The sequence below is a fragment of the Indicator indicator genome, chromosome 2, assembly GCF_027791375.1.
Source record: "Indicator indicator isolate 239-I01 chromosome 2, UM_Iind_1.1, whole genome shotgun sequence".
Taxonomy (NCBI): domain Eukaryota; kingdom Metazoa; phylum Chordata; class Aves; order Piciformes; family Indicatoridae; genus Indicator; species Indicator indicator.
Window position 1 is genome coordinate 42,440,499 of NC_072011.1, and position 13,373 is coordinate 42,453,871.

Here is a 13,373-nt window from a genome sequence, read left to right on the forward strand (position 1 = left end):
GGCTCCAGACTGTAGACCTATTTTTTTTTCCTTCGGAAAAAAATAAGAATCCAAAAATTCCTTAACTACTTGTCAGCAACCAGATGCTGCTCCACTTTTCTAAACCAAACATTTTTTATGATCTCTTGCCAGTTTTCCTAGAAATACAGGTAAATTTTAAGTAATCATCTTTAGGAGTGAAAAATATGTTTTGCTTCCAGATGGATGCTTGATTTAGAAATTTCCTTTCTGAGTATAAGAAATGACAATTTTGTACTTTGAAAAGACAAATAAGGTCAAGCTTTAACATAGCATCCACTGATGAATGAGGGAATTTGCATCTCAGCAGGTAAATATGTTTGATACTTCCTTAATCTACTGCACAGTACTTGCAACAACCAAAAATAAAAGACAAAATGGAATACAGAGTCAAAACAACTTAGAAAATAGATTACTAGTTAGAAAGGAATATGAATGAAGAATAACTTTAAAGAATAACATATATTCTGGACCAGGGTGTTCCATAAACATTTTCTTTGCTAATGGAAGCCTTCAGGGAACAAATACTTATTTCATATGCCTTCCCTTCTGCTTAAGTCATTTTAGATGTCCACTGTAGCTCTGCCTTTTATTTCCTTCCGTTCTTGTTGCCTTGGTTAGATTAGAGAGGTAGGGTGTTAATAGGGTACTTGATGAAGATTGAAGACCTATTTTTTCACCCCTTGGAGACCAGCCTGATTTGAACAAATTGAGGAGAGTGAAGCAGCCTTTTCCATGGGAAAAGCCTTTTCCATTTCAGCATTTCCAGATTTCAGACATGGTCCCCTTTGTTCACAACGAAAGGAAAGGTGCCAGCACAAGAAGGTTCTGAATAATTTCATATGTCAGTGGGGCTGCAAAGGTTCTCCTTCAATCTCCTTTACGGTTGGTGAGTATGGGAACGTGAGGTGGATCCAGAAGGGGAATGCAGGGAACTAGTGCTTGCAGCTCGAACAGGGCGAGAACCAAGCTGTTGTCCACCAGTTCCCAACTCTGTTGTTGCCACTTCCTTACTATTTTCATCCTTGTGGGTACCGTTTTGTGCTGGGCACTCAAAATGCACACAGTGAAACACCTGCAGAGAACAAAAAAGGAGATAAATCAAAACAACTAAATGCTGACAAAAGCATGATCAAAGTAAGATGAAGTCTATATGGAAGTATGCAGGCCAGATCAGTGCCAAAGTACTTAGTCAAGTTAGAATGTTTCACCATGAGGTTAAAAGCATCTGTCCACAGGTCATAAATACTAAATAATATAAGTGGTGCAAAAGGCAGCCCTCAAATTATACCAACCTTTACTTAGGGAACTAAAAATAAGAAACATAGTTCCAAAGTAAAAGAGATTTGTAAATGATTTTTTTTCTTTGCCAAGTAGCACAAATATCTACTACATGCTATCAGATGACAACAATTATTGTGTCTTAAACATATCTTATGATCTAATTACTTCCTCAAAAGACCAAATGTTCATACACACTAGAAATGAAATTTAAATCATTACCAGTATGATTCTATTTCAAGATTGCCCTCTGCTGTAATAGCAATACATATCCTGGAGTAGGTAGAGAGGCATTCAGAGTGTCCAAGGAGGCTGCCGCTTCATCAGATGAAATATTCCATTTCAAAGAGTGATAATTTTTTGATGATTCAAACAATACCTGGGACCACTGTACAGGTGTCTGTATCTTAGAGTAAGAGGACCATCTCTTTAAGCATTTTTTCCAAATTATTTTCTACTTTACTTACTCTTACTTCTACTTGTTCTTGAAGTGCCTGGGAGGAGAAGGGGGAGGAACTCTTTAAAATTGTTGCAAAACTACTTTCCACATGATTTCTCACTACTACAAATTGCACAGCTTTGTCACATACTAAAAAAATAAATAATTTTCATACCAATTTAAAGTTTGCTATTTTCTCATGCATTGCAGTTTTATAGTTAAAGCTTGATGAGTATTAAAAACTTAATTTTAAACAGTAATTGATTTTAAAATTATTGTTTAAAATGAAGTTTGTATGGTTTTGTGGCATCTTCTAACATTCCTTGTGCAAGCAGATCATGTCTTCAAAGCTTTTCTCACAAAGGTAAATGTTTATAATCTAGCCTGCCCTTTCCCAGACACTTTCAAGTTAATGTGGCAAAATCAAACACCGTATACAAGACATAGGTATACCAGATATTCATACAAGACTACAGGATATTTTATTTTCTCTCAGTTTTTCAATACAACTGAAAATCCTATTATTCTTTTCGACTGTCCCTGCTCAAGTGCACATTGAGCAGACATCTGCAATGACATGACATATCTGCAATAGCCTCTGGGTCTTTTCTGAGGAGGTAGCTAGTTAATTCAAATTCTGACAGCATCTATGAAACGAGTAAAAAAAAAAAATTCACAATCCCTGGGTTTTCTTTATCCCCATTATATTTTCTTCTGCCTCTCAGTGTAAGAATTCTTGCTGTTTTTATACAGATACAGAGCGATGCATGTCTATATTTCTCTATATGCTCACATAAAGATGCATTGCTATCCCTTTATATAAACACAAAGGAACAGATGACGAATCTACATCCATACCCACACACATACACATGTGCACAACATGTTTTTTCTCTGCGTTTCTGCTGGTGACTTCTTTCCTAAAGCTGAGCTGATTTCTGCAGTGGCATCAATTCTCCCCATCTGTTACAGCTCTTGAGAAACAGTTTTTGCATTCAGCTACACTTCTCGACAAACTCCTTTTATACTCGTCCCACTCCCATACTTTTAAAATAGCAGCTATTGTCAATTTCCAGCTGCACCTATCAGAGTCAGGGCTTGGGTTTGGTGATCTCAGAGGCCTTTTCCAATGTTAATGATTCTATGGCTCTATGACTTGCTGAAAAGCACATTTATCTCATCTGTGCACCTCTGCTGCCTTCCCTGAAAGGCAGTACAGTCTAATTAATGGGATGGGGGTCTCACAATCAGAAGGTTCTGTATTTCTACTGTATTCCATGCTGGTAGTGTTTCTCAAGTAAAACTTCACTTTACATAGTGATGCATGATTTTTAAAATATAGTATGGATATCACTGAAATTAATACTAGTTTATAAGGTCTGATGTACCCAATTCTTATATTTTAACTTGGACTTTTACCAGTTCTTTCATACTAAAGTTTTAAGTGTTTGACTTGGCACCTGGCACAAACCTGTGAATTTACAGCATTATTTTCAGTTACTCTGCCACTTCATCACATAGAGAATACAGCTTGTGAAAGAAGCAGAGGACAGAGAAGTACAATTAAGGTCATGTGCTGCTTCTAATACTGGAATTATGTATTTCAGAACAGCATTACTGAAAACACCAACCCTTCATGTGTTTCTCACAAGGCAGAGATGACAGTTCTGCACCATTCTCTGATGAATGGCATGTTATACTTCTCATGGATATTTTAAGAAAGGTTCAACACACAAAGCAGGAAGGCCAATTACATCTACACTGGTGGAGTAATTTGTAAGATAAAGCTCTCACATTAGCAACTAGGTGCCCTTTCCAGGTCTGTAATACAGAAGAGGAATAACAAGATAAAACTTACACAAAGTATCAGGTGGCCTGTCTGACAAATAAATGATGAAAAGCACTAAAAAAATAAATCCTTTTCTGTATAAAAGGATGACTGGGTGCTTAAGAAAACACTTCCATCATGTTCTAACATACCAAAAGATACTCCAATGCCAGGTCAAAAAGATCTGTGAACATTGTGTCTTTCAAAACTTGGAAAACATAGCACAAGAAAAGATGAATTTCAAATATGAAATAATTCACAAAATACAGAAATTTTATGGAATTATTTTTTTCAATTCCAAACAATAAACTCTTCTCTTTGGAAAGCACATATTGTGCTTCAAAGTTCAAAGGTACCTGTTGGTAGGACAAGTAGGGAGTATTTTTGTACCTATTACAGTAAAATTTCTTCATGAGAATATGCTGTCATTAGCATCTTTTGTTTAAAATATAGGATGGTTTGACATAAAATACAATCAGCTGTGGAAAAATAATTCTGGAAACTACTTGGGTTTTTACTGAAGAGACCAGCTAGACTCCAGAACAAACCAAGGCTTGGGTGACATTATTATTTCAATTGAAATATGAAAAATACCTTGCTGCATTCTTTGGAATATTAAAATTTATAACAAAATATGTGCATGCTGACAATGTTCCTCTTCTACAAGTTTCAGGAAAAACACTATAAAACTAAATTAAATAATAAATTAGTGTTGGCTTACAGATTTTAAAGTCAAAAGACGAAAAGACCTTGCACAGCAGCACACTGTAGCTTCAATTTGCACATACTGATCTTCACTATAATTATGCATATAAATAACTACACAGGATAATGAATTTCTTGGAAAGAGTAACCAATTTGAAATTAGAATTATGTTTAAAAACCCATTACTCTTCATGACTTAAAGCTATCTTTAAGAATTAAAAGTTGGAGGTAATGTTTCTTGTAGGCTATTATTTAAACTTGCTAAGTTTAAATATTATTCTCATTCTTCTTTTAAAAAGACATGAGAACTTACAGAGCTGGCATGAGAGCAAAGACTTGTCTATATAAGTCAGTAATGGGAAAGACTTTCTTCATGAAGGTGCAACTCTGGAGGCAGCTTCTGACTGTATTTCTAAGAACTCACTAAAACTGAACTTGCACTGCATGAGGCAGTTCCTCATAAAGTGTGAAAGTACAATGTTTTGTGGTGAGCTACATGTGTGGGACACAGACATGCATGCATACACACAGAAACTGCAACTTTTGATGCCTCTCAATCTCACCATATAAAGTCCTAATCTCACAAAGACAGATATATTCTTAAATTCACATATTGGAAATCATTTCATTGAAGTCAACTGTTAAATCTGGACTTCGGAGACAATACACAACATTTACAAAAGACAGAAGCACAAGTTAACAAGAAAAAGATTATACTGCACTTGGTCTGTTAAAGCAAAATATACTTTTTCTGTGTAAAATGAACTTAAAAAAGTCTCCTGGTTAGGTCACTTCTGTTTAAGTGATCTACCAGATATGAAAATTAATGATAAGATAATCTTATGCAAGTAAGATTTGCTTGTGAAGAATGAGATTTTTTCCCAATATAATGGTGATAATATAATGGTGATAAACCCAAGTAATCAGAGACCCATATACCCTTCTCTAGTGCACTAAAATGGTGTTTACACCATTCATCAAAAGAAAGATTGACTTAAAACCAAACTCAATAGGAATGTTTGATGGCATTGTGAAAAGACCAACACCAGAAACACTTTACTGTACTTAGTCTGTAAAACCCCTCAAATATCCCCCAGATGGGCAACAGCCCTTCAATGCTGTAGGGAAGACGATAACCGTTCACAAATATGCAAATGAGAAGAGCATTCATTCTTATCTTGCTAGATTGCCAATGCGAAAATAATGAAGCAAGTACATTTTAGAAGGTATTATCAGTTGCAGTGGAAGATATGAAAAGCAGTACTGTTGCTGGAGAATATAGATTTTCTTAAAAGTTCCTTACCTCATTAGCTGTGTTGTGAGTTCCGACTATTCTGATAAAAGACGCAGGCTGCTTATCAAAAGTGATTGTTTGCCAGGATCTGGGAAAAAAAAATCCAGGAAGACATACAAATATTAACACAGTCACAACAGCTTGCACAAGATACACAGAGTGACAGTATGCACTATTATCACTTATAAATTTCCATCACTCCTTGTTCATTTTTAATTTTTAGTGCCTTGACTCTGCTTATGTGTTTTCATACATAACTTCTACTACTGTAATTTCTATGCTGGAGCAATACTCACACTTCTGCTGAAGTCAAGAAAATGGTAGGAGCAAAAATGGCTGAATCAAAGTGTAAAATCCTTGAATAATATTGATTGTATCAGATAAAGGATGAGATAAAAGTAAATGCATTGATCTGTTAACTATTCATGAGAAATCAACAGAGCATGGTTAAAGAAAAGTACAGCCCTAGGGAAAAAAACCCAGCCAAACCATCAAATAAACTCCTCCCACTCTAAGTGGAGCAATGGAAGCAGAGGAGCTAAGCTTCCCTTGTGTTGGCCAAGATCCTTTCAGTAAATTGAGTTAAAGTATTCTTCACACTGAAGGTTCTGAGGATTTCCCCATCCTGCACAGAGGCAGTGAGGAGAACATACCAGTCCCCAGAGGTTGAGAGTAACTTTTGGGCTAGACTGAGAATGCCAGACGTACATTGGAACCACTACAATCTTTCTTAATCATACTCTTCTGATCTGGGTGAAGTACAACATCTCAAATAGCCTAATGAGCAGTAGGCAAAAGAACCCAACGCCTACCATACCTTGGTGCTTGCAAAACACATTGACAGTAAAATGGAAGAGAAAGCAAACCAAAACCAAAGCAAGCCAACAAAAAACCTCAAAACCAAAAAAAAGGAATTAGATGCTTCAGTTTGATGCCAGTCTTCCACTATACTAGGTTAGTCCTTAAACACATTAGAATTTAAATTATTTTATATTCATAAATCATGAAAGCTAGATACAGAATTTCATTTTTTAACAAAATTAGACACTATCACAGAAGACTTCAGAAATAAAATGTAGTTAAGTAAACTTGATTTATTCACTACAAAAGAAAAACATTGGGTAGTTTTCCTGAATGTGTTCGGAACGCCTTTAGAAGTGTTCATGTGAGACACAAAAGACAAAACCAAAACTGAAATAAAAACTACCCCAAAACCTGGCAGTATGAACAGCTTGCTCGCTGACTGTCAGGCACTTGAATTTTCCTTTATCAGAAAAAACCTCTTTGTCACAAACACAGTATTTCTGGGTTTAATTTAGTCATCTATTTTATCACTGCTGTCAAGTTATATTTGCTTAAAGAATATTATGAGCCCAACCAAGACCTAACTTTAAGTAGTTTAGTAGTATTACTGCATGAAGTAATGGATGCAATTAGAGTTACTCATCATAACAGAAAGGTGTGGTCTGTGTCACTCCTCAGAGGTACGGCGGTTATCTAACGGCATGGTTTATTTGTATCCCTCATGTGGCTATGCCCTTATGTTAAAGCTCAGGCTGCTTCTTCAAACTAAATAGAATATAAAATGAGAATGGATTGTCTCAAGACCTGAAAGATTGCTATGATTTAAGTATTTTTTTTCTCCCCTAGCAGGAGAACAATTCTTGAGTTTTCTTCTCATATTACTTGAGTACAGCCAGGCAGTTAATCTTCATGGCCAAACATAACTCGTTACCTCAAAATACAGGGTCCCAAAGATGAATGGCTGGACAACGGGCTGATTGCAATGCTCTATCTCACAACAAAGTACTGCCATAGCTTGTATCATGCACATGCTTTCACATTTACATACATGCAGTCTATGCAAGAACAGTGGTGATGTAAAAAAAAAAATAAATCACATTTCCCTACTTAATGATTTACAAAATATTTTAAAGCTATTCTAAATAAGAGTTTAAAATCTTAAAGGCGCTATTAAGAACAATCCATGCCTTCTTAGCCTCTACAGTAGAGTTTGTGTTCTGTGACAAGAAGATAGGTTAACTGGGATCACAGAATAGAATATAAATACAGTATTTCTGAGCATGGTCAAATACGCACTATGAGCATTCCGTGCAGATTTTCCGAAGGTAGCAGTAAATGCCATTGTCCATTGCATCAGGTGACAACACGGAAACCAATACATCTACATGAAGGCACAGGTGAAGAGTACAACAGATAGTAAGAGAGGTTGAGAAAAAGGCCTCTGAAGATACTTTTGATAAACGTTTAGGTCAGCTCCTCCAGGAAGCTCCTAAATTGTTCTACTTTCCACTGCCTTACAAGTCCTTATTTTCTGCTACAATGCTGTTACTAGGATTGAATTCTAAGTATCCTTTTAATAATATTATGATAGAAGATAGAAAAAAAAACAACCAACCAAACAAAAAAATCTTGAGGATGTGAGACCTGAAAGGTGATAGGGTTTTCAAGAAATTTGGTCCACAGATTACTTACTATTTTGTTCCATAAAACATGTCTATCTTATTCCTTTTCCACTGGAAAAAGAGAGCCAAATTCATAGACAATTTGTAGAAGAGTTATTAAAATTCAAGAATGTTATCACTAAAGAATTAGTATTTGATAGGATAGTGAGAAAATTAGGTCTCTTTTTTATTTCCTTATCAAGAAGAAAAAAAAAAAGGTAACAAATCAACCCAAGTGGATTTGGAAAACTTCACTTTTGAAATAAGTAAGGCAAACCTTCCTCACTAAAATGTTGTAGCTGTAACAGTACTTTTGAGAACACTGATATATACAGAGCAGTATCTCTCAGCAAAGATACAATTATGCAGTAAAGAGATAATTTATGCAGTGTAACTATACCCATATGGGAAGAGAGATTACTGACAATCAAGGCATATCTACCCTCTTTTTGCATTTTCTGCTGATATAACAAATTCAGTAAGACTTCTATTTATGTATCAAGCTATAACCATTGTTCAGTGGTGTTCCTTGATTACATTGGAGACATCACAGGTAAGCCTTTTTAATCTTCTTCTTTTACTACCAGTTATCTCTTCTGGTACTACTGCAGTAAATGCAGTTTCTCCACAGGAATTTTATTTTACAAATTATTTTTTAGCCATACCATTTGTGTAGCCATGCTATGTCCAAGTGCTTATTTTATACCTTCCTGAAAAGAGCGAATCTTTCTACCCTCAAAAATGCTTTTGATGGTCTTTACAAGGATTTCCTCTAAACTTTATACATAGTTCTGGTATCAACTCATACATAAGTCACTGCATTCCAGGAACAGCAGCATTAAAATACATCAAAAGCACCTAATTTTTGGTCTGGGATTAGATATTTCTGTGTAATAGATAGCATTTCTTCACTTTACTCCCCCCATATGCCAAGCAAACAAATCTTTCAAGCTTGTGGCCATACTATCACTGTCTTTACCTAGGACACAGTCATCAAGAAACTATCAGGATTTACTTCCCCCATAAACTGACATTGTTGTCTTTGCACTTTCTAGATCTTCTTACTCCTTTTTAGTGTCCCTGTAACAAATTGATTTTTCAGAGTTTACCTTTTTTTGAATATTCAGGAAGTATTGAATTCCGCCCCCCCCCCCACCTTCACACCTGTGTTGCTTGTTGATTCATTTGAGATTTGCTGCTCAATCTGCAGCATTCCTGGTCATCACTTTCACAACAGAAATAATCACTACCTCAAGATGAGGTTTACATCTCTAAGAGAAGCCTTGCAGCCTACTCAGATTTATACCAGGGTCCTCAAGATGAAGTGCAGCACTGTAAGTTGTTTGGCTAGCAAAAGTCCCCTAATAATACAGCTCCCTTTTCCAAAAGAAATTAGCCTTGTTACAGTCCTGTGGTGTTTTATTTAACACTCTGTATCTCATCTCAGCCAACAGACTTCTAACTCTCTTGTTCTGCCTGACTCCCCTACGGAGATGCAGTAATTGATGATTAGCATTCCAAAGCCATGCTTGCATCCTGTGAGCCTGTCATATTTAATTACATTTTAACTATATTCGTCTTCTATAATAGCCTGAACATAATTTAGATAATTATCTTTTGCTCTCTTATTCTCTGCCTCTGCCTGACTCAGAGCTCCTTGCAATGAAAATCACTTTCTTGCTCAAACATATAAACAGACTCTTGGGCCAAGTGCTTTCATCTCTCCAACAGCAACAGCTGTCACTGGAAACTCAATAGCTTTGTGCATCCTACAATCTCTTGAACATATTCTATTCAGAGGAAGAAGAAAATCATTAGAAACCCCTCTACTTTCATATTTCTTCCTGTCTTTTTCTTTATTAGGCTATTGCAAGGAGAATGCATGAAATGCTGATGTCCAGGTAAATTATAACAATGGCTTGCCACTGCTTAAGCTATCTATAGCTCCAAAATAGCAATTTACCCCTTAAAGAATTTAATGACTTTGTCAGCATTTGGAATCCTTGCCTAGTTATTTCTATGAAAAGCTGCTATCTTTCTAAAGATTTATTACATATAATAGGATATAAATAGTGATCCTTTCCTGTTCTTTCCTTCTCTTCCAGAAAGAACAAATTAAAAAAGAAGTGGAAGCTTACCTTTTATTGAGGTTTTCTAATGAGCTACTGCCACTAGAGAATACTACCACACTGTGAGATCAACAGAGCAGCACTGTTCATAACTGAATCCAAGTTCAGGCCAAAGATGTGAGACCAAAGAGAAAGCTGTTACATGTAACTAGCATTAATCAAGCTGTAATAATAATACCATACTCGTATCATGGCTTGCTTATACTAAGCCATTGTGTCTTCTCATTTTCCAAAGTGACATACAACCTCATTTTTTGTTCCTCATGCCAAGAAGAAAAACGCTCTCTGAAAAGTGCTGTTTTCCAAGCAAGTAATCTCCATTTTGCCTTCTAATGCATGTCTTTTATATTGGGTTTGCATGGCAAGGTACAGGATGGGGGCTACAGCAGTGGCTCCTGTGAGAAGCTGCTAGATGCTTCCCCTATGTCTCAAAAAGCCAGTGCTAGCCAGCTCCAAGACAAACTGATGCTGGCCAAGGCCAAGCTAGTCAGGGACAGAGGCAGCACCTCTGTGGCAACACGTTGAAGAAGGGTAAAAAAGTTACTGGACAATGGCAACTGGCACCAGAGACAGGAGTGGGAATATGTGAAAGAAACAACTGTGCAGACATCAAGGTCAGTGGAGGAGTGGGAAGAGGTGCTCCAGAGGCCAAAAAGCAGAGATTCCCCTGCAGCCTGTGCTGAGACAGCATGCTGTCTGACTGCAGGCCCTGGAGTTAACAGTGGAGCATAAACCCATCTGCAGCCCATGGAGAACCCCAGTGGTTGCCTGAAGAGTGGCCCTTGGGAAACCTGTACTGGAGAAGTTCGTGCCCAGACCTGTAGACTCATGGAGAGAAGAGCCTATACTGGAGCAAGTTTGCTGGCAAGACTTGTAAACCTGTGGGTGACTCATACTGGACCAATCTGTTCCTGGAAGGATTGTACTCCATGGGAAGGACCACATGCAGGGGAAGAGTGTAAGGAGTCCTTCCCCTGAGGAGGAAGGAGTAGCAGAGACAACATGTGGTGAACTGCCTGTAACCCCCATTCCCTGTCCCCAAGTCACTGGGGGGGGGGGGAGGCAGAGAAATCAGGAGTGAGCTTGGCATGAAGTGTCAGGTGAGGTGTTTTTAAAAATTTGATTGTATTTCTCATTGCCTACTCTGATATAATTGATAATAAACTAAACTAATTTCCTCAAGCCGAGTCTGCTTTGCTTGTGACAGTAATTTTATGTGATCTCCCTGTCCTCATCTCAACCCACAAGCCTTATGTTAAATTTTCTCTTCCCTGTCCTGCTGAGGAGGAGAATGAGAGCAGCTTTCATGGGCATCTGGCATCCAGCCAGGGTCAACCCACCACATCTGCATATGTCTTGTTCTACAGTGAGTGATGAAACACTTATTTGGATGTGGACTTTTTCAGCTGTGACTGTATTTTTTTTAAAAGGAACACAGCAGATGACAGAAAAAGAGAGGAAGAGTTGTGCTGTCTTTCCATACATCAATCTGATGACTGTACTGATGTAAAAAAGACAACAAGAAACTAGCATATGATACTGCCAAATATAAGAGTTGCACTTACACATAAGCAAGCTGAGACTCAAGAAGTACCACAGTATGTTCTGCATGATATGGGTTACACTCCTTGCTTTATTAATGAATGCCATACTTTACTGTGGTGTAGTAAAAATCAACACAAGAAGCATGCAGTAAAAATGCTCTAACAGTTATTGTTATATATTTTTCTTTATGAAATACCAAAAAGGTCTACAGCTACCTTATAAATTGTCTATAAAAATATATGGTTTTCCACCATAACAGCACTAAACAGTAAAGCGAAGTAATACTCCCTCTCCTGTTAAAGCAGTGATTTAACATAGTAATTCAGAGTCAGACACAAAACATGGAAGTCAAACAGGGTAGCTAGCTCAGCCACTCCTTTTCCATCCAGCCTCTCAAGCCATTGAGGGAATAAAACAAAGGATGAGAAATAAATATCATGAGGATGCAAAGGTGACCTATGCTTTGGGTTTTAAATTAAAGCCAAATTAAGTGCAGTTCTCCTCCTGATCTACCTCAACTGAAAAATGAGATCTAAGCCTGAGTTTCCATCTATTTTGCTGTCACCATCACAGCAAAGAAGGTAAAAAAGTGACTGCCTCAAAAGGTGTCCTGTCAAATGTCACACTTCTAAGGAAGCAAAAGTAAGGTGTAAGGTGTAAGTAAAGGCTTGCTTTCTGCAGCTCTCTGAAGCAGAGGCAAAACTCACCTAATAATGCATCTTGGTTATAATTTTGCCATAGACCATTGACAAGGTAGCAAATATACTTTATTGAGTCTATTAAGGAAATTCAAAAAGGACTTGAACTACTAATGGCAGACATAATATAAATGGGTACGAGAAATATAATCACAGTCTAGAATAAATGTGAGAATAACAAACACTAAAAACCACCTGCCACAGTATTTGTTGCATATCAGCTTTATATATTAACAAGTGAAAATATGTATTCCCACTTGGAAACTCCCCTCAACAGTTTTTATTCTAAATATGTATCCCATAAAGAACAGCATTTTGAAAGGATCTGAATAAAATTTGCAGTTGACTCTGACCTATGGTTGAGCCCTTCCAAGAATCCAAGCACAAAGAACACTTTACTGAATGGCTATAAATGTTTTATTGTATGTGACTTGTTGTAGAAAGCAAATGTGGGCTTGATAAAGCAGACACAAAAATACATCTAATGAAGTCTATACAGACTTCCTGACATCCTTACAGAACTTCTAATGTGAAAGGCTATAGTAACCACTGCTTTCACAGCTTCAGTGATGACAATTTTTGCTGTATTAGAAAACAAAGAAAATGTTAAATGTAGTCAAACTGAGCAACAGTAAAACTAAAAGGTAGTAATTATTTTTCTAAGTAAACGTAGTAACCAATTTTTGAACATATCCACCTGTAAATGTAGGCATCCAATAGCACTTTTGTACTGCATAAGCCACATGCATAAGCATACTTTTTCTTCAAATGGCTGACTTTCTGTACTTCCAGAAACAAAGTTTAAATGCAAACATCTTACAAAACAAAATTATTACCAATTTGCTGGCAACTGTCTGGCAGAATGCCATGTAGCAAATTTCTAAGCTATGTCAAGAACTGTGCATGTAGTATCTAAACATACATCCTTAGGGGATGGCAGGAGTGGCTGATGGAGGCTGTGAACTTGAACA

The 13,373-nt window shown here is 36.9% G+C and overlaps 1 protein-coding gene across 1 annotated transcript in view; it reads right to left on the reverse strand.

Annotated features, from left to right (window-relative positions):
* Positions 1–898: 898 nt before the first annotated feature.
* Positions 899–13,373, reverse strand: part of BTBD9 (BTB domain containing 9) — a 109,306-nt gene continuing 96,831 nt past the window's right edge. The window contains exons 9-10 of the mRNA XM_054396403.1: positions 5,575–5,653; positions 899–1,093 (exon numbers count right to left, since the gene is read on the reverse strand). Of these exons, the coding sequence (XP_054252378.1) occupies positions 899–1,093; positions 5,575–5,653 (274 nt within the window). The remainder of the gene's footprint in view (positions 1,094–5,574; positions 5,654–13,373) is intronic.